Source organism: Lonchura striata, chromosome 1, assembly GCF_046129695.1.
Source record: "Lonchura striata isolate bLonStr1 chromosome 1, bLonStr1.mat, whole genome shotgun sequence".
NCBI lineage: Eukaryota > Metazoa > Chordata > Aves > Passeriformes > Estrildidae > Lonchura > Lonchura striata.
The window spans coordinates 87,447,214-87,468,946 of NC_134603.1; the positions used below are offsets into that span (position 1 = coordinate 87,447,214).

Sequence of the window (21,733 nt, forward strand, 5' to 3'; positions counted from 1 at the left end):
GGATTTCTGACTTCAACTTAAATCGCTAACTGAGGAGTCACATCAACTGGAGCTAGCACAAGAGAAACACACTGCTCAGCTGGAAGCACTACCTAGGAACAACAGGAAATTTCACCCCACTTCCCTCTTGGCTATATGGAGATTAACCTGAGGATTAAGCCATGGAAAATCCCCACACTTTAAGAAAATAATTTAGCCTGTTTCTGTGCTGAAATCCTCCACACTTCTCTCTCTCTCCCTCTCTCTGTACGGACTATGAATGCAGCACAGGACAATATACTCCTAAATTAAATGTCTGGAATTGGGGGATTAAACCTGAACATAATTCCTGAATTTCTCCATCCTTTCCCATTTATGATTTACTCTAAATTACACAATGGGTGGACAGGCATCTAATAAATGGATATCCACTGAAAATGTTTTTCTTAGTAATCTTTTCCATATGTGCTTAAAAGTAGTCCAGGATGTGTGAGTTCAGAACCTCTGTGTCAGAAAAACAAGTTCTTTTGAATCCTCATATCAATTACTAAACTGATTTACATATGGAGTAAAACTGGAAAGTACCTTGGTTAAATGACAACAGGCATGTCATAACATTCTGTGTAAAGTCTCTTAAATGATAACATACTGAGCCTTATGGTCAGATATAAACTATACTTTGGGAAGACACCTTATTAAAATGCAACTATGAAGATCAAGAACATTAATATTTAAGAAAATTTATACCGGAATTATATAGGATATAATAAATTATCTTATTTCAAAATGCTCTCTATTACTTTGCAAGACAACCCCAGGTTGTCTCAGAAATCACTTCTCCTTCACCTCAGTTTGGATGATTTAAAGCAAAAAAGGTAACTATGTTGCTACTGCATGTAAAAGTATTTAATGGGTTCATTACTTTTACTCAGCTATTGAGACAATGAATAAAATCAGATGTTTAAGTAAGTCTATTTTGTTTATGTGTGTAAAAAGCATAATTTTAATACTGTTTTTAAAACTTATTTTCAGCTTGGATCATATCTCTCTGAAACTGATGCCTAAGACATAACAAACCAGAAGAAGAAATTTTAATTTTAATGCCATATTGTTTATATGTTTTGTTTGATTAAAAAAATAATAAAACAGACAAATGAAAGCCAGACAGGACCACAGAGAAAACCTCAGCCTATTTTTTCAGAGTATTCTTGCAAATTTCCCTGAAGGAAGGTATGTACACCTGGGAAAATAGTTGGTAAAGCCATTAAATCCTACCAGTTGCTTTGGAGGTGGTTCGTAGAGAAACACTTCAAATTTCAAAGGCAGCAGAAACTACATAGTAAGTCCAGCCTTGCAGCTACAGAATCAGGGGATGTATCCTGCCTGCTTTTTGCATTTAACATCTTACAGAGCACTTGAGGCTGCTCCTGATGGTGATTCCATAGAGAACACATTACACCTGAGCTTTGGGATGTGCAGCAGTGTCCAACAGATTTGCAAGTGCAGCTTAATATGTTGGATTTGAACTGGGAGTCATTTGTGGTTTTGATGTAACTCACCTTAAACAGGCTGTAGAGTTGTATCTGTGATCAAGAAGCACAATCCAACAGCTCTCAGAGTTTAACTGAGAGTGAGAACAGGTATTTTTTAATGATTGTTCTTTCCCAACCCACCTCCTGCCCCCAGAAGAGCTCTTTCAGAAACTGGGCTGAATGATACCTGGAGGCAGCAAGCAAACCTGATTTCTAGAACTCAGCTTGAGAAGGTATAGGTGTGGAGGACTTTGTGTGAGTAGGGACTGGGCTGTTGTTGCTACCAGGGAATAGTGACCTAGATAAAAAGTATATCTCATAATTAGCATGGCTCACTGCCTGAGGATGAAAGAGTACACATGGTTTTACTGTCTTCAAACAATTATAATGAAGGTTGCCAGAGTTCCTACTAGATGCAGCCCAAATGGTTTAGGAGAAGCATTATAATACTTCCCATTATCAATTTTCCTTAAAAAAACAAACAAAAAATAATAAAAAAAACAACCTCCCAAAAAAGCCCCAAACCAAACAGTTAAGGCTTGGACCAACTTAATTCAACTATAAAGGTGTTTTAGTCTCCCCATAAACAAGAAACATTTTATAGAACTTTGTTACAGATTTATAACTTCAGATCATTATTGTTTTATGATTAAAAAATGAGCGACTTAAGACAAAAAGCTCAACATCCTTAAACTTCATTTCCATTCAATCTCTAATAAATACCATCTGCTGTGTACTTTAGGGATATAATACCCGTCAAAAACTCATCCGTATTATGAGAACCGGCACCAAGTTGATCTGAAATGCATATTTGAACAGATGTGTTTAAATTACATCTCTCAGTCTATCCACACACATAAATTCAGAATAAGCATGTGTTGATTTAAAATGCATAAAAAAGGGATTTGGAGATGCATCAAAAGTGAACAGCATCTCAATGGATCAAGGCTTGCATTACTAAAGGTCATCCCTAAAAATAAAGTTTGAATTTATTAAGGGTTGCACCAGGGAACTGTTCTTGGGAACTGACTTAATGTTCGCTGCACTAAAGCAGCCATTGAAATTACACTAATTTTCTATGACCCTTCACGTTTTAACATTAGAGTTGTCAGGCATGGTCAGAAATAATAGGATCTCAGCCATGAGTAGCAGAGAATATGATATACTTTTTCTCAGTCTGACACAATGCTTATCACCAATACTAAACGTCTTGGGCTCTGAAGGCTCATTCACGTCTGTTTCAGTGACAGTCATTTAGCTCTTCACTCTGACACAGAAATCAGGCATATAAAACAAAATAATTAGCATGCTTTTTTGGCATAATGAAACCAAATTTTAAAATTGCACGCAGGGCTCCATTAACAAATGCTAATTAAAAAAAGAAAAAGAAGTATTTCTGAATATGTCTTTTTGCCAATCTATATTCTACAGTCCTGCAATGTTTCAGAGATCTTGAAAATAAGACTTACTGGTCCAGAGGTCCATCTAAGCCAGCAATCTAAACCTAGCAATAGGCATCAGAAGTGGCTGAGGGAAGCATTTCAGGTGTTGAGACCCCCCAGAATCCCTTCACCCTTCCAACTGGGTTTTGTGAGAAAAATATTTCTGTAACCAGCAGTGCCTGATGGATTTCTTCTCTATTAACTTGTCAACAAGTCTCTCCTTGAATCTAAACCTCTCCATACCAAGACCACTTGAAAGGAAAAAATCTCCAGTGAGCCTTCCATTTGCTAATTCCATTTGATGCCACCTAATTCTTATGCTGGGAGAGACCAGTAACAACTCTGTTCACCTTCTCAGTGCTCTTCATTATTTTATTGACCTCTCTTCTAGTCCCTCTCAATTAGCATTTTCCAGACTGAAGAGTCCTTAATTTCCTATGTGTGAAGATCTGCCATACCTCTGATAAGCTGTGATTGTCTTTATAGTAACATTGCTCATTGTAACCTATCCCTTTTGAGAGAGGCATTGACACGATGTAACAATGCAGGCGCAACAAGCTAAAAATCCCTTAAAATAGTTCTAGAATTTAGATAAATTATCTACTTTTAATATTTTTCTTTCAGATTTGGGTTAATTTGTTTCCGAGTAAGCAGATAGCAAAAAGTAATGGATCTTATACAAGGTAAGGGACAAGAGAGAAGTTTTAGAAAATAAATAAGCTGGAAGTAAAAACAAAAAGAAGGCCAAGCACATTTCAATGACAGGACAAAGTCAGCAATGTGGTGGTAAAGGGAAACTGAAGATGTTGTCAAAGGAGGAGCAGTAGTATGACAAGTTGCAACACTTTTACAGGGGATGTAAGATTTTTATCTGAAGCAAAACCAAGAACTGATCAAGAAAAGAAACTGAGGAAATAAAATTGCCAATGGGATAGATGTTTTATTCCAAGGTATTGGTTCAAGATCGTTTATATTAATAACTTTTGCAGCACAGAGAAAAAGTAGAGAATGGCAAGACATACATTAAAACAAAGAGGAATTTGAAAAAAGCATGCACAGTTTGAAAGAGTTCCCCCCAAAGAGCTGATAGATTTAAAAGAGACACAATTCTTTCCCATTACAACCTATACAAACAAATTGACTGGTTTCTGTCTTACCATTTTGTGAGAAATCATCACACAAAATGTTTTCCAGTTGCAAACCTCAACATGGAAAGGATCACCACTGAAGATAACAGCAGTTAAAAACACAGGCAAGATGTGCATTAAATTTAATATAACCTCGATTCTATTTTCAAAGTACCTAAGGAAACACAACTTTTACCACACCAACTGATCACCCAAAATACAGCAGCTTATTAGCTACATCCTTATCAACACAATACTTACAGAAAGTGTTGTTATAATTAAACCTGAAAGTCACAGTTTTAACAGAGCAGCCAGCAGGTTGTCTGGGGCAAGGCTTTAGCAGACATAAGCAGTGTTCCTAATATTAGCTCACAGTTCATGCCCACTAACTAAACAATGCTGCAGCTTTACACCAGACAGATTTTGATGTACATTTCTATACATTCTTAAATGTGAATTTTTCAGAGTCAGTATCTCTCAAGTATCAAGTATCTGGTAGGTCAAAACCTGTTAATGTAACCTCTATAAAACATTTTTTTTCCCTTAGAAAGTAATGTATATACTGGAAAGAGGTTGCACAAGGAACTACTACTCCTATCAGCAGCTCTGATAAGCAAATTTGAATAATAATAAAAGATTTCTCAGAGTGTCATATTTGGCTCAAAATTCCAGTAACATCCTCCCTACTACACAAAGATTGAAAGCTGCTATTGTGTAACTTCAAAATTTTTCATTTTTATTTCATAATCCACTGGTAAGACCATATGGTCTTAACACTTCAGACCAAAGTGTGAAACAAGGATTGGGATGTACTCAGAACACAACACCTATACAGATTCAGAATTATATTTTCAGAGGTAACACGTCAAGACTCACAAGCAATGCTATTTCCTTATTAAGCCAAAACCCATGAGCTTAACTTCAAAGAAATCCAGTGTGCTTTACTAATTAAAGCATGATAAGATAAAGTTAATTATATTTCAATATAATCATACTTCAATCAGCATAATGCAATATAACTTGGATCACTGGGAAACTGAGAATTTACCTTGCAAGAATAAATTTAAAGAAACAATGAAGTAAATATTTCAAAGGGCATGTATAAAGAATTATTCATTCATTCATGTAAAAATATAATTGAAACAATATTCAAAAAGAACTGGGCATGACTGTTAAGGTTAATGGGCATCACTGGAGTGATAGTAAACAACAAACACCATCTGCAGATCACTGTCTCATCCCATTCATGACATTCTCTGATAACAATCTGAATTTAAAGAAATCACACCAGAAATAATATCCATCTTTATGAGAAAGAGCAGCAACAAACACTGGGCTAACTGGAAGGTTGCAGAATGGCTGTGAGAAGTATCTGTTTTGTTCTCAGGTATACCCAAACAGCAGGTGAGTTCAGAAAACAAGAGATTACACAGGATTGGTCCATAAACATAAAATATTATTTTATGTATCAGTTAATAAGACAAAATTTAAAGCAAAATATTGTGGCTTCTCTTCCAAGTAGAGAAATGGACTTAGTCTGCTATGTAGCTTGAGGACACTGGGCAGAAAAAGCCAAATCACCAGGAAATCAGCTCTAAAATGTCCTAGTTAACCTCTCAGAAGAATGGCCTCAACCAGCCAGATTCTTACACACTTCATGTTTGTAATATTTTGGTAGCAGCTTCCTTTGTCTAGAATTGCCAGTAATTTAAGAACATCTCTTTGTAACAGAAAGAATCAGTTTAGAATATTGAGGTCAACTGAAGTAATTAATGCATGCATTCCTTCAAAAGTTTTGAAGGACATTCAGATTCATACATGCACACCAAGTTACACATAGGGAACATCAGAAGCAAAACCAGGAAAAGAAAAGATGGTATTTTAAATGTCGACTGTTAGCTTGCCAATGACAAAGTTAAAACAATACAAAATCAATAGACACTGTTGCCTCAGGGAAGCTCTTATCCATTTCTCTCTGTTAAGTTCAGTGAACTATTTAACTTTCAGTGTGTCATCAAGTTGCAGATACCTTAATACTGACAATTAGGATAGCTTACCATTTTGTTATTAGTGCATATTGTCATGGTCAAAAGCTTAAAATAAAATAAAGGATGGCTAAATGTGTAGAAGTTCAGGTCTCTTTTTCTTTTGAGGACTCTGACAGGCTGTACACAGCCAGAATCTTAAGCAATTCAAGCAGTAACTTTGCTGCCTGAGGATAGGGTTACTAAGTGGGAAATTTTAAAAAAAATTCAGACAAACATAAAAGGAATACTGCATGTCAATATGAGAAGAGGTATTAGAAAGTAATAATAGCAAAGCCATTAATGAAGTCCAAATAAAATCCAGAACTTTAGAAAAGATAATGAAACCCCAACTAGTCAAACAAAAGGCTGGAAGGTGGTCACCTGAAATATTTTGGGCTTGCATGTGTCAGATGGCCTCTGTTATGCTGAGGAGCAAACACCATAAAAATGTGTTTCTATATTGCAAAGAAATAAAAGAGAGAGAAAATGAAGCTTTCAAAGTTAAATAAACTCATACTGTATAGAAATAATTAAGACAACTTGATGTTGTGAGCAGTTACCTGATTGGACCTGCCATTGACAGAAAGTTAAAAGAGAATTAGCACAAAACTAAAATATGCTGTTATCACTGAAGAATCATCAAAGAAAAAATTAAAAGTATGTTTTATGAAGAATTCGAAGATATGACAGCGTACCAATTATGGCAAATAAAGCTCTTTGGCATCACTGAACCATTAACATTGGATAGGCAATGTATAAAAATTGTATTTAGGGAATAAGGTTTCAGTGAATTTAATAGCAGTAGAAGATGAATACAGATTTAACTGAGATGAGTAACTTCTTTCTCACATATGAATATATGTAATTAGATAAGAGACAGGATCAGTACCAATTGGGTTTAGCAATGTGACTCAAAGCACAGGAATAATATCTAAAGATTAAGGGAAACAGGTTTTCTTCTGTCTTGACATGGTAAAACAGAAAGTCCTGGCACATGAAGAACCCAAACAGAGTCTGTGAAGATCCCACAATTAGTAAATTAGGAAGGACACTTATCATTGAAAACTAAATAAGAATCAGGATGGAGCAAGGCAACTGCTCAGGAACTAGCATCAGTCCCCAAAGAGCTGGTAAAAGTTAAAAAACCAATACTTAAGAAGGAGATGGGAGAGAACAGAAAACCTTCAAAAACATCATTATGAAAGGACATCAGCGATGTCCTCAGATGGGAATATTAAATCTAATCATTCTGAGAAAGGAAAAAAGCTGAAAACTTTTGTCACTAAAGAGACTAGTATAGAAACAAAGGGAGAGATCTTGATAGAAAGACTGACAGAAATGAAAAAAAAAAAAACCTATGGTTTTCCTGAGGTTCTCAACATTCTAATGAGAGAATCATATTACAATTTTCAGGGCAAAAGACCTCTCCAAAAGCCAACAAATTTCTGGAGCAGGCTAAAATTGCAGCATTAAATCAAATCAATACAGAGACAGCTGAAAAAATGTCTCCAATTAAATAATAAAATAAGGTGGTTAAAACTACTCAGTTTTGCAAGCTGAACACAAGTTTGAATGTAATAGTTACCATGAACCCTTTCTGCTAAAGCCTACTTAAATGTAATGAATAATTTCATAAAATACCCAAAGTATGATACAAAGGGAGTAGAATACAAAGTGGAAACAGCACTGTGTGCATTCAGATTGTATCACTGAAACCAATTTTATCAAATCACACAATATTCCACAACAGCATTTGGACATGAGTTAACAAACCTGGAAAACCTGTTAAATGCCTGCCAGGCACAACAGTGCCCTTTTGGCTCTGCAATACCAGCAAAAAGTATGAAGAATTCTTAGACAGCAAGATCCACAAGGCCGCTGCAAAAACTAAATTCCCAAGCTGAAATCCAATGTCTGGGTATAAGGTGTTGGGCCTAACACAGACACTGGCTTTTCAACCCTGAGAAAAACAGAAGGCATGGTATAAAAGAAAGTCTGAAGAAAATGGCAAATTAGGATCATTAAGGATGAAACAGGCTGTATCTCAAACAATTTAAACTCATTTATTTTGGAGACAATATTGAGCAACTGATACAAAACTACTACCTATGTAACAGCATTCTGAAAATGCTTATTCCATGTGGGTGGGAATTTCAGACATGTTTGAAGTAGGTAGAAAAACATGGATTAACTTCAGAAATTATTTATTGATTTAACCTTTGAGTCCATTAATGAAAAACATTTCATCCTCTGTGATCTATTGCAAGTCTTTATAATTCACAACACCTCCTTTCCTTCTGTTTCAGTGCCAGTGTTGAAGTTCCAGGAATTTCAGCAGGTTGGGTTTTCTTATCTGAAAGTAACTAAGCATCTCTGAAAAGGTTTTTTTAGGGTTTTGCCTTATCAGGAAAAAAACATTTGAAAATATTCATTGCATTTTACAGTTCTCACTTTCTTGTATTTTTCTTCTAGAACATACCCCATTTTTCAGCCTAATAGGTTTAAATGTTAGTATTTCTCCCTTTAAGGAAAAACTGAACCCTGAAAACAATAACAATAAAAAAATTTCTTTGGCATCTGGCTTGCCATTAAAAAAAATATTAGAGAAGAAATATTCTCAGGAGAAGGCAAAGACCAGTTAATTACCTATAGAGCACTTCTGAGGAGTCGCCAACATGTAATCACATGGTGGTGTAGCAAGCACTGAACTATGATGTGTTTTATGTCAGCAGTATCCAAAGAAACATCCTTCAGGTCTGAAGGATTTCAGCCAGTACTTGATGTTGTAACAGGAGCGGCCCAGACCTCCTCACAGTCCACTGATTAGACCTAACCAAGGAACACAGCTAAGTGGAAGGGCTAAACCTGCAGACACCATATCTCAAAGCAAAATCTGTTAGGGGCAAGTAAATAATCTCTCTTCCTCAGAGGGACTCCTGCAGTCGCTGCAAATAATCTATGAGTATGGAAAATCTGAAGACAGGCACATTGTGTCTCTAAATAAACCAAGACTGAAGGAGAGCTGTGTAAATGCAGCTTTTTGCTAAGCACTTAGCAAACATGTAAGTGGTTTCAAATGTCCACTTCACTTATAAAAAATATAAAGGTATGATGCAGAGTGCAGTTGTGTGAGGTTTAACTGAAGGAGCCATTAAAAAAGCAGCAGATGAACCCTATTCATGACTTTGCAATATTCCTCTCATCTACTGTGAGAGCCTGAGGTATCTGTTAACCTGCCTGAACTCTTCACCACCAGATACAAGATCTTCAGGGATTGCTCTTTAGGGCTCTTCCCTAACATACAGAAGGTGAAATGCAGGCAGGATACAAAATAAGTGTCTGTAAAGGAAGGCTGGAGGTTTAAGGAGAAAAGCAAGGCATACTGACTTTCCCAAAATAGCTGAATGTTGGATGCCACCTTGGAAAAGGACTTAAATATTACATGGGCTACCTTGTCTTTATGAAAAGCAGAAACAAAAGGAAAATCAGTGATGAGAGCTCAAATCTCTTTTTTCCTTCCAGCTAAAACACATGCTACCTTCATAGACAAGGATGGTAGTGAACTCCCAAAAGATAATGAAAGGCCTCAAATTCATTGTATAAGTGCAAAAGTAAATAGAGAGATGAAAGATTTTAAAATCCTGTGCTCCAGAATCACAGCTAATAATTCCAGAATAAATTTGTTTTGGTGATAAGGTAACTTTGCATTAACTGTGGCAGCCTAAAATGTGCAACAATGGCATCTCAGTATAACCCTGGCTATGAGCATCTATCAAACATGCAAAGGCACTATTTCCCCCAGCAAAAACACTTCTTTGGGCCTGCTTCAGCTTTCACAACTTAGCAAAAAGCTGCACAAGGAGATCTCACACTCTTGTACCTTGCAGTTGTGCCTCACCAAGCCTTCAAGCCTGGCTTCCCATGGAGGCAATGTAGGTACTACTGGAGTAACAGAACTTGCCCTGTGAGTGATTTCCTTGACAAAACAACATGCTGAATTGAGGAAGTAAATACTTGGAAGATGTTGTGAGTTTCTGGCTCAGGGCTCAGTTATCAGAAAGATAAGGTATTTAGATGCAATGTTTTTTTCTCCTCATAAAGGCATTTTATTTATTTATGAAGGAAGTCCATCAGAAAATTTTATAAAACCCCAAAACATTAAGACAAATAGGAAAAGTCACATTTATACCAGGTCATTAAATACGTTCTTGTTTCAAGGGGGGAAAAAACCCCAGCAGATCAGAGGAAAAATCTCAGGATAGAAGTTTAAAATGAGAGGACAAACTAGTACCTAGAATTCATCAAGAGTATTAGAAGAGGATTTAAACTGGATGTGAAACAAGCTTTTGTGACAGAGTTAAAAAGTGAAAGGAGGATGCTCAAAGTTAACTTCTGGATACTCCAGAAGTCTAATGGAAGGAACAATTAATTTCTGTGCAAACTCTATGCATGGGGTGGGAGCATATACCATAGAGATGTTACATTACAAAAAGAGAATTAAAAGTTCCCAGCTACTATTATTGTACAAATATAATCACTGTTTGAATGCACATTTAGTTCAATCAACAAAACAATTTTTTGTTCTTAAGAATTATTTGAACATTTGCCTTAAGAAAAAAATGCTTATTTGCATTATTAATGAAAACACAGAAATATTATCTCATCACTTAATGACATAATTACTGTACTTTACTTAAATGCTGTCAAGTAAAAGCTGTATTTTGTGAAAACATACGTTAAGTGACAGACTTCAGCTTCTTCTATTCTTATAATGATGAAAACTCTCAAAATACATCACAAATTTGCATTCTGTAGAAAATATAACTAAATTACCTAAGGTAACCAACAGCAGAAAAGCATGTTATGACTTACTGCCATTAACTCCATATGATATTTAAGACATAAACAAAGCAGGAAGGTAAATCTTAACAAAATCACATCTGATCTTTTATACAAAATTCACTTCTATGGTCTCTGATTTTTACCAATAAATATTTTCTGCAGATTCAAGACAAAATGTCTTACAATCAGCCACTCTAGCTTTCTCTTCTCCTATGGAAAAGGTGCTTGGACATACCAACATTTTCCAGCTTGAACTAGCATTTGAATTACAATTCTCCAGCAGGTAGATTGAGAAGAATTTACATTACTTCTTGTGCCTTTACGTATAACCATATTTGCAATTTGTCCTCCTGTTATGAAGCAATTTAACAGCTGTACTTTGTCAATTACTCCTACTAAACAAAATGACAGCTCTACATAATGATGAGAAACAAAATAGAAAGACAAAAATAATTTTAAGTGCATGAGACACGTGGTTTAGCTGTGGAAGATAAATTTTAATCTGTTATAGCCACTACTCTTATACACAAACCTTTTAAGATTTCAGGTTTGTGATTATTTTGCCATGTAATATGAAGCTTACAGCTATAAATTTCATTCTTACTAAAAAAGAGGTGAATCATCAACTGCTGAATACAATATATAAACCAACATAAGATGCACATGAACACAAAACTGAGCTTAGCCAAAGTAATCTATACCACTGTCCCCAAATATATAGACAAAACCTCTGGGCAGCAGAATTATCATGCTTCTTTAATGCAACAGTTCTAATTGGATATCTACACTTTTAAAGAGGCTTAAAAAGCTTTGCGTATTTCTGTTTCCCAGTTTTCTTCATTTAAGCAGTTTGTGTTTAAAAAAATAACCACTAAAGGTACCAAACAGCTCTAGAAATATTGCCTTTGTCATTTTTTCATTCTTTTCAACTTATTTTCCCTGAAAGTTCAACAAATGTAGATTCAATCAGCACCTATCCGCTGGCCAGCTAGCACCTTCATCAAAAACTCCTTTGTGCCACATTGTCCTACATGATCAGAATAACATGGCTTACAAAATGAATTTATTACCTAGTACTGTGGCAAAAATCTGAAAAAATTACACACTGAGATGAACAAATACTTTTCTTAAATGTATCAAACATGAAAATTTAATACCATCATCAGAATTTTCTGATGCACATCTGAGCACTATAAGGTGTACACATACCTTGTATTTTTATCTGCACTAATTTGCTATCCCAAATACTTACACATCTTAATATATGTTTGGATATGCTTAAAAGCTCAGGAGCAAATTAAAACGGAAAATAACATGCCAAGTCAATCTGCTCTAAAGCAAGCTGATATGAATTAAAGTTATTGTTTTAAAAACAAATTAGACTCTGCTCCCCAGGTTCTAAGTTCTTTTTCAAGAAAGTGAAAAACAATGAAAGTAAGTATTCAGAAAAAAGCCAAAGTGATTTTAGTTATTTTGTTTTAAAACACTAGAGAAATATAGTATCCCAATAAGTACAGACAAGAATTTAAACTCATAAATATTAAATGCTTTAAAACTTATTTCCACTTCTGCATTCCTTCCTTATATCCTTCCTACAGATTTTATATCATTACTTCCAAAGAACACATTCACATGCCTTCAGGCAGAGAAAAAAAGAGGAAAAAAAGATACCATCTTGCTACACTTAAGAAACTGAATTGGATGAACTTTACTAATTTCTATTCTATTGTCTAACAATACTGCCAACATTAGGATTTTACAGAAGAAAGCTGCAGATGAGGCTGCCCAGGAAAAGGAGAGACTAATCATAACTGCATACAGACAGTATCATTCTAAGCAACTTCACTACTTATATTTAGCAAAAAGAGTAAGCCAGCTTGTAAGCCAGGTATAATAATCAGATGAAATTGCTTTTACATTTCATCAGGGTACATATCTTCTCTTTCCAGCAACCATTCAAAAAATTATTCCTCCCAACTGTGGCCAAAGCAGAGCATCGCAGTGTTGCGACCTCAGAGGATTTGAACTGCAAATGCCCTGTGTGCCCACTAAGTCTGCACTCAGCAAGCTGTGCTCATCCTGGGCACTTTATTTCCCAGGCCTCACCCTCCAGTTCTTACTATGGGAGTCAAACAGTAACCTGAGAACCAGGAGGAAAACCCCCAAACTAACCCTCTCATAATGATTCTCTTATCTCCACAAAAACTATTATTTAGAAGAAAATGCTGTTAAATTGGAGTGTCCATAAGCACGCACATCCTGCTTGAACAGGTCAGTATACAGATCCAAATTGCTCCAGAATCCAAAGAGACTTCATTTAAAAAATTACAGAGCATAGAAATTTTGAAATCATAGTTCCCTACACAGTATTTTCCCCAAAATAAACAGGTTGAAGTTACATTTGGTGTCAACTAATCTTCAAAGTAGTCTGTAAACTTGGAATTATTTTATGTTAACATCACATCACATGATTCGCGTGGGACTTCCATATTTGTATGTGTATATCCTCACACATGAACTGACAAGATGCACGAAGAACAGGATATCTGAGAGCCGACAGCCCAGAAAACTCCAATATTCTTGATGCATTTGGCATGAAAGACTATGGCTAGCAAACAGTGACTAGTAGTTTATAAAGTGGCAAAAGATCTAATCCTGTAAACCATGGCAGTAAAGAGGTCTCTCCATGAACTACCTAAACCTGAATTACAATTTTAAAACATTGAAGACAAAGATTAAAAGGTGCAGCTATTGCCTTCCTGCCTTCCATTCCTTCTCTGGGAAAAGTATATCTACTTGCTAAAAAGTAACATTAGCTGAGAAAAGGGTAAAGTGCTGTGCAGGCCAAAATGGAAAGACTGCCCTCCTAAAACTTTTAGCTTGGTTGAAGTCATCTTACAATTAGTTAGTTAAAAATAAAAGCTATCCTGAAATACCTAATGCTTGTCTTCTCTGTACAGTCAGTTCTAAAGAAAAACATACTTTTGAAATGCAGGTTGATGAATGCTGATGTTCATAATATCGTAATGAAATTAATGGATCTGCAAGTGTTCAGCACCTTTGAAACCTCTCACCTACTTACACCTCTTTCCAAGACCGTGTGAATCAAATGCAGGGCAGGAAGGGTTATAGACCTAGCAAAGTCCAAATTTAAACTTCAAGACAATTAGAGACAACTAATCCTGTGATAAAAAGGAGCTTGTCCATCAAAAGCTACACCATGAGGCACTAGGGTCAAGTCTAGACACAAACTTGAATATACCTTTGTACTACGTGATAAAAAACACCCACGTTCTAGCTTTTGGTGCTAATTCAATACTTTTTAAAGGCACTCAATTAATTTAAAACATAAGGGAAAAAAAAAGACACATTTAGTAAAGTGATTAGTTCAGACTCCAAGAGCAGACAAAAGAGAGTAGAGAGAAGAGTCTGGAGACTGAGGTATAAAATTACAGATAAGTACCAAATACACTCAGCAATTTCTTAGCAGAGAACGTAATAAGGATTTTAAACAGATGACATTTGCATTTGCAGTAGTCAGACTGACAGAACAGATGTGCTAAAACCCATTTAAAAAAGCCCAAATCTGAAAGCCTTGTCAAGGTTTGTTAGGGACACGATTTGCACGTCTGCAAAATGAGCTCAACAATGTGTCTCTCTGAGAAACAGAAGTGCATTTTGAGAAAGAAAATTAAACACATTCACATTGTAAAAAAGTGAGGGAGTTTATATAGTCTACTTCATAATTACCTGCATTTTGAAAGTGAGTAGAAAAAGGCATATAAAAATAGTAAATGGTTATTTTAAAATTACTCTTTTCATGGCCCTCCGATTCTACTTTCAGTAAATGTCAGGGAAGTAGGGAGCCTCACTTAAGACAGCTGTCCCAAAAGGACTGTGTAATACCTTTGCTCAATTTGGACAAACTAAAAGTAATTGAGGCTCAAAGGGGCTTTCAAGTAGGTCTAAGTTTAATAGAAAAGGGAGAACCAGTGAAAAGAAATCCCAGAACTTTCTGCCTAACTGTGGCTTCTCTGCCAGCAGACCAAGTTTGCTGGCTTTCTGATAATACTGGAAAGCTCCAATGTTTCCAGTCTGAGGCATGAGACAGTCTCAAATGAACAGCAGCAGACACCCACAATTAATTTTATGCTCCTACCTCAGAACACAAACAAAAACAAACTGGGAGGCAAACCCAGCCTTTCCTCAGAATTATGCTGTTCTTCAAAACAGAAAGGTAGAGTGTTTCAGTCTAGCTCTAAATTTCCCTGTTTTTCTCTTTGTCTAGATTTTGGGTCTACGTGTCTCTTATCAAGCAGCAGTAATAGGAGGCATAAATATAAACTTTGATGAACATCGGAATCACTTCACAAACCAAAAAGGTGAGAGAATATAGTCTGGGCAACAAAAGCAAATTTGGAAAACACTTTAAAAGTCTAAGGACTTTTTAATGGGTATATATTCACATTGCTGATTATTCAAGCAATTACAAAATATGACATTCAGATCTCAGGTTTCTTTAACTCAGATATATTCCAATTGTTTGCTTTTATCATGAAAAGTAAATTTCAGGGGATTAAGTTTCAGAACTTCAAGATAATTAAAGCTGTCTTGCTATTTTTGCAACTACAAACATCACCTTTCAGAAATATAATCTATGCTGAATCTTGAAAGTTGAGATCACTTGAAAAACAACTCACATTTTGATATAATGACACCAAAAAGAAGACTTGCTGATAAAAGACTAAATTGGTCTCTGGATTAAATTCACTTAGCAGCAATTTCTAGAAGTCCTGTATTTAGTTGCAAACTCATGCAGGAATCAGTCTTGTGAATAGTGCCTGCAGACTACTGTATTAGTCCCCAGAGATCATAGACTAGGGCACTAGTCCTTGCTTAGTCCCTACAGACTGTGTACACCCTCCACATTAATCAATACATCCTCACTTTATGTTGTTGCTCTCTAGAACAGTTTAAAAATAAATTCTCAAGAAATATATCTCTATCTATATATCTGTATATTAGATTTCCAGATATTAACTCCTCAGCAGTATTTTCCTGAATAGTCGAACTTACTAAAATTTCTGAGCAAAAAAAAAAGTATAAAAGAAGCCTTCTGTATTTCAGTTTTTCACAGTCTAATGGATTTGCCTTTTTTGCTTTATATTCTATGCATTTTGCTATTGATCTTCATAATAGACCAAAAATGTTGCCAGGTGGCTGGGGAGAGTGGCTCTGAAATACAAAGAGTTGCATATCAAAAGCCAGCACTAGAACATCAGTACTAATTTTTAAAGTTAATTTCTATTGCTCATGCCTGCAGAGAGTCTTCAAAAAGAGGAAAAATGTGATATTTCTCTCTTCACAGACACAGAGTGTCAAGAATGCTCCATTCTTTTAAAAAAGTGAGTTTTAATATAGAGAGTGCTTTGGCTGGAGTACTCCTGGAGATCTCTCTCTATAAGGTATTCTGTGCTCAGCAGGATATAAATAAATCCCCACTCTGAAGAAGATACCTCTGCAGTCACTCACGGTTCTCCAGAGGAAGGAAAAGCATTTATTTTCTTCTTGAAGAAAAAAAGCCCCAGAGAGTTTTGTTGGCCTGATTGAGCAAAAGATTCAGAAATCAGCTGGTATATCTTTGGGGTTCCAAAATGATTACATGTCTGTTTTGCTTCCTTTTTCCTTTCATTTTTACTTGCTGGACTTAATTTTATGTGCTTAGAAGTTTGAATGCAAGTTATTAGACACTTAACCGATAACCATTAGCATTCCTTGATTTTGTGGTTTTACTTCTGCAGCAGGTCAGCTGGTCAGCCTATGTAATTCCTGCTTTAATAAAACGTTCACTGGAGTTATTATTAGAGCAGGTGTCACATTCTAGAGACAAAGGTGACATTTGGAATCTACTGGTAAGTCCTTGTACATTTTGTGTAGGAAGCTTCTAGATGATTTTATGGCCCCAGCAATAGAGAAAGGAGATATAGGGGATTCTACTTTTGGTTTATTTTACCTTTTTGATAAATGGAAGGTAGAAATAATTCCTTTTGGCTATTAAAGTAGTTTAAACACTATTTAATTTTAGCTATTCTGGCTCTAGGCTCTGGAGTTGTCTGCAGCCATGTCAAGTTCTGGCAAATTTTGTGCTGAGAACTTTATGGGAATATCTACATGAGAATGTAATAGCTGGTTGCTGTCACAACAGTAAAGTCTACAAGCAAATACTCTGTACTCTTAAGCACAAAGAAAAAACCTTGCATTTCACAGATGAACACTTTCAAATATCCAAAACATTTTCTCTACCTTGCATGGCTTCTTTATCCTGCTGCCATATGGTACAAAGATTTTTCTTGTATCTGGAGACTGGAGTTTCTAACAAGAACTACTAGATAATTTGGTATTTTCTTAATAAGCAGGATAAAGAAACTCTATTATTCTTTAAAATCAAGACATCAAACCAGTTTTATTCCTTGTTAAGTTCACTACAAAAAATGCCCTGGAAAAAGACGTATGACATACATTACTGTATGCTCAGTGACCAGCTGTTTAAAATTTGGGCATTAAGTAATTCACTCTTTGCTGTGTGCAAGAGCTCAATGATTTAATAAAACCCCACATGCCCCAACATGTGCCAGCTATACTGGGTTATCGAAAATCTAGCTGCTGTTATGATAATAGCTTCCAATGCTAAAACTATTGAGGAGAATAATGAATCCACTCCAAGTCAACTAAGACATAAACTGACACAGTTCCACTTAAGATATGTGGGAATACAATACATCTGTTAATTAAAAACTAACACTGATCTACAGTCACATGAAATTTGGTGCCAAGAATTCATGGGCATTGTTTGTGGTGGAAAATTAACGCAAATCACCTGTATGAAAACAAGCAGCCCCATTTTCATCACTTGTCCTAAATGCATAGGAATGTCCTACAAATTACACATTCAGTTTGCAAAACAGATTCTATTGTGTCACAGTCGGTTTTCTTTCCTACATATTATAATTACCATGAAGCTATTAGATGACATGTTTTACATAGCTAGACTTTTCAACTTCTCAATTATCACAATAAATTGATTATGAAGATTATTATGAAAAATTGATTGGTTTGATTTACTAGTATTTTAATGCAAGGTAAGAGTCAAAGGTACAATGTCACTGTCTTTAGTCATTGAACAAGCACACAAGCAAAGGAAGCAGAAAGAGAGAAAGTAGCCAAACAAGTGTCAGAAATGATTCTCCAGACACATGTTTTTTGGACAATCAGTGCAGAAATATCCAACAAAATATGTCACTATTAACTTTTTAAAATCTAAGAAAATACTTCCTTGGATATGAAATTATTACTTATAGTTACAAAAGCTTTGCAGGTAGATGCGACTTTCATTTTGGTGGCAGCATAAGCAAATACATTAATGATACATTCTTTCACTTCTCACAATTAGCTCTGCTGTTAAGGGAAATAATTTTGAAATTAACCTAGAACTCATCAGTCCCTTAAGCAAGATTACAGTGTTACTGTATTGATGTAAAATTGCATAAGATATAGTACATAAAACACTTATTAGAACAAACAAACACAAAAGCAAGCCATTTACATTTGCTGGAGCTGGATCATCTCCAATACACCAAGTGTGCAATGCTCAAAAGCCACATTAAAGACAACTTCAGTAACTCCAACTTCAAGCAATCTCTATATAGTAGTTTATGTATAAAAATAATTTAAGAAAGCATTTTTTAAAAAAATATTAGGAATATATTGACAAATTAAAAGCATGTCATGCAGAGATTTAAGATGCTTATAAAAGCTCAAGCATAGGGGCTAACCACATCAAGGGGATTATAGAAAACTCAAAGACTTTGAAAGCTTAAAGGATCTCATTTTTTTCATACCTTAATTATGAAGTTGCAAATAATTGTGTTTTCAACCACATGTTCTTGACATTGCAACAAACCCAACACTGTCATTTTCTCAATTATTAGTAGACTTACTTTTCTTTAAGGAAATCCACTACTTGTTTGAAGTCTGCCACACAGTATTCTCTTTTCATGTCCATGAGCACACTGTCAGAGGCTGACTGGACTGGTATGTGCAGAAAAGCATATACTCTTGGATGATTGAGAATCTTGGCCATTTCCTATGAGTTATTAAACAAAAAAGAAGCTTTAAAGCATTATGAAAATAATACAGAAAACTCAGATTAATATATGGGGTAAGTATCAGCAATACTTCTAAAACCCCAACTAAATTGCCCCAGCCCAGTTTGAAACAGTGTGGACAGGTGAAAATATTTGAAGGCAACTTTCTTAGGAGAAAATAGGAAGAATGCAATGAAATTGAATTTCCTTTGAGATAGGGATCATATTCCCCATGTATTATTGATTACACAATTACAAGAAAATTAGAAAATTTTACAGGCAAAGTATTATGAAGATTGGTGATTTCAGACAGTGCTGTTTTCAGAAGATAGGTTGCTTTCTTGTTGGAATGAAGTAAATTCTCAGATATCAAAATGAGAATGTCTACAATTGGAGCATCCTTAAAGTTTGCTAGTTGCTAACTAAGGTACCCCTCATCACTTGCAAACATGCTCCAATACTGGTCTGAAATGTTACCTGTGTTACTTCAGAGAAAAGAACTGAAATTAAGAGTGCTTGGCTATAATATGAATAGAATTATTAATGGGGCAGCTTAAAACTGGAGTGATGGCTTGGAAAGAGACAGAGGATGTGATACATTTTGTGCAAATGCAAAAAGTCATAGGAAAAAAAAAAAGTAAAGGTAATAGCAAAATGCAAAACCAAACCTCCTAATGAAAGCCAAACTAACCCCCCAACAGAGGCTCGGCAAGGTGAAGGAATGTGAGACAGAGAACAGAATATGATGGTGGTCCAATTTCTCTCATTTTTATTATCTAACCAATTAAGGACATAAAGTCAAGCAACAAAGTTTAAGTATTTTTTAAAGTTGAAACCAACCAGCATTGAGACTGCGTGCAATATGGTACCATACTGCTTGTTAATCTTTGTCTTGCAACAAATAAGTGAACTTGGACAAAGAACCATATTCCATGAACAACCAGGTCTTCACATATGGTTTTCCCTTTCTCCCTGAGCTGTGGCCATTCAGGAAATGGCCTGCGACTGAGCACTACTCTTCTGCCAGTTCATTCTGTGTGCTCCAGTCAGGCTCACTCAGGCCATCTCTCCTGTTTTTTCTGATGGCACATATACTCTATCTGACAACATATACTGCTGCCATATTTACTTTTTAAGATGGAACTATTTACAAATTCTTCCAGACCATTAATCAGCAATATTAGTCACGCATCTAGATTTTCTCTGTGTAGTTCTACAAGGCTGGCCTAGATTGTTCAAGGAGAAGGCAGACATCCTCCTGCCTTTTCATTTGCAGGAACTCAGCTTTTAAAAGCACTGATTTTTAGAACAAGAAGAGAAAATGCTCTCTTGATACTCACTTTTCATCTGACAAGCAGGTGTGTACCAAACCTGAAACTCTATCAAATCGCTTCTGGAAGCAGTCTTGAAAGTTTCTAAGATCCTATTGCATAAATGTCTAAGAGAAGTGGTTACATTATTCAAGGCAACAGCTATTCCATCTCAGGTATGTAAAACTCCATTTGATACACAGAATTGAATACAATTTGATACGCAGAAAGGCTGGGTGCACTGAACCTGGCTCTCAGTGGAAGCTGGAGATAGCTTGTTTCATGAAAAAACAGTGAAGAAAAGGCCACCAAACATCCACACCAATTTTGTATCCAATTCAAATGGAACTATACATATCTGTGTCCTTACCAATTGAAGATGTTCAGCTAGAATATATTTTCAAAAATGAAATCATATGGAACAAGTACATAAAACCTTACTTTTTTAAGCGTTAGAGAATCTTGCAAATGTATTTTATATTAAGCATCCTTGTAGTCATCTGTGATTTTTCTACTTATCAGTAATCAAATATGTTTCTAAAATATGGGAAATAAGAGCTAAAAATTAAGCTATGGATCACAAGCCTATTATTCTGCTTATCTCTTGGTTCCAAGTACTTTATTCAATTTTCAAAAACATATTTATGATATAAGGAACCAATTAAAGTCATGTTTCATAACATGTTTCTAAATCTGCCAAGTTCTTAAAAATAACTACCCTATGACATAGGTAAAAAATTCTTTGCCACTCCACTCAAATTTTGCATCTTCTGAATAACAGACATTTCAATATGAGATCAGTTTGTGAGTTCTTTTTAAAAGTAATAAATAGTTTATTAGAATTTCTAGATATAAAACTGTTATTTTATTCCAGCTTTTGTAAAGCTGAGAATCATCTGATAGAACAAAAATCCAGATTCACTGTGTCTGTTTGCAATAGAAATATTAGATTTTAAAAAACCTTACCTTGTTTTACCACAAAGTTTTGACTTTTGAATACACAAATGTGAAAAATCTCTAGTTATATGAAAATGTTTGTTTTATTTCTCATATTCACCTTAAACAATGAAAATGTTATGGTGAAGTATGAAAATGAAAACCAAACTCTTAAATCCAAAAGGTGGTTTCTTACTCAGAAGATTCAGAAAAACCAAAGCACCCAACCAACCCCAAAGCCACTAGCTGCTGATCTGACAGTAACATGCAGAATACTGCTGGTCTCACAGTTGATCTCTTTCAGGGCAATGTGGCCAAGAGGGAGCTTTGGACTGCACTTCCTGTAAGAAGAACTAAAGCAATGGTGTCCAACAGCCACTGTTAAACAAGACTA

At 35.4% G+C, this 21,733-nt stretch overlaps 1 protein-coding gene across 3 annotated transcripts in view; it reads right to left on the bottom strand.

Moving 5' to 3' along the window:
• Positions 1-21,733, bottom strand: part of CDKAL1 (CDKAL1 threonylcarbamoyladenosine tRNA methylthiotransferase) — a 375,244-nt gene that overhangs the window by 109,892 nt on the left and 243,619 nt on the right. For all 3 annotated transcript variants that reach the window (XM_021553407.2, XM_021553406.2, XM_021553405.2), the window contains exon 11: positions 18,947-19,092. In XM_021553407.2, the coding sequence (XP_021409082.1) occupies positions 18,947-19,092 (146 nt within the window). The remainder of the gene's footprint in view (positions 1-18,946; positions 19,093-21,733) is intronic.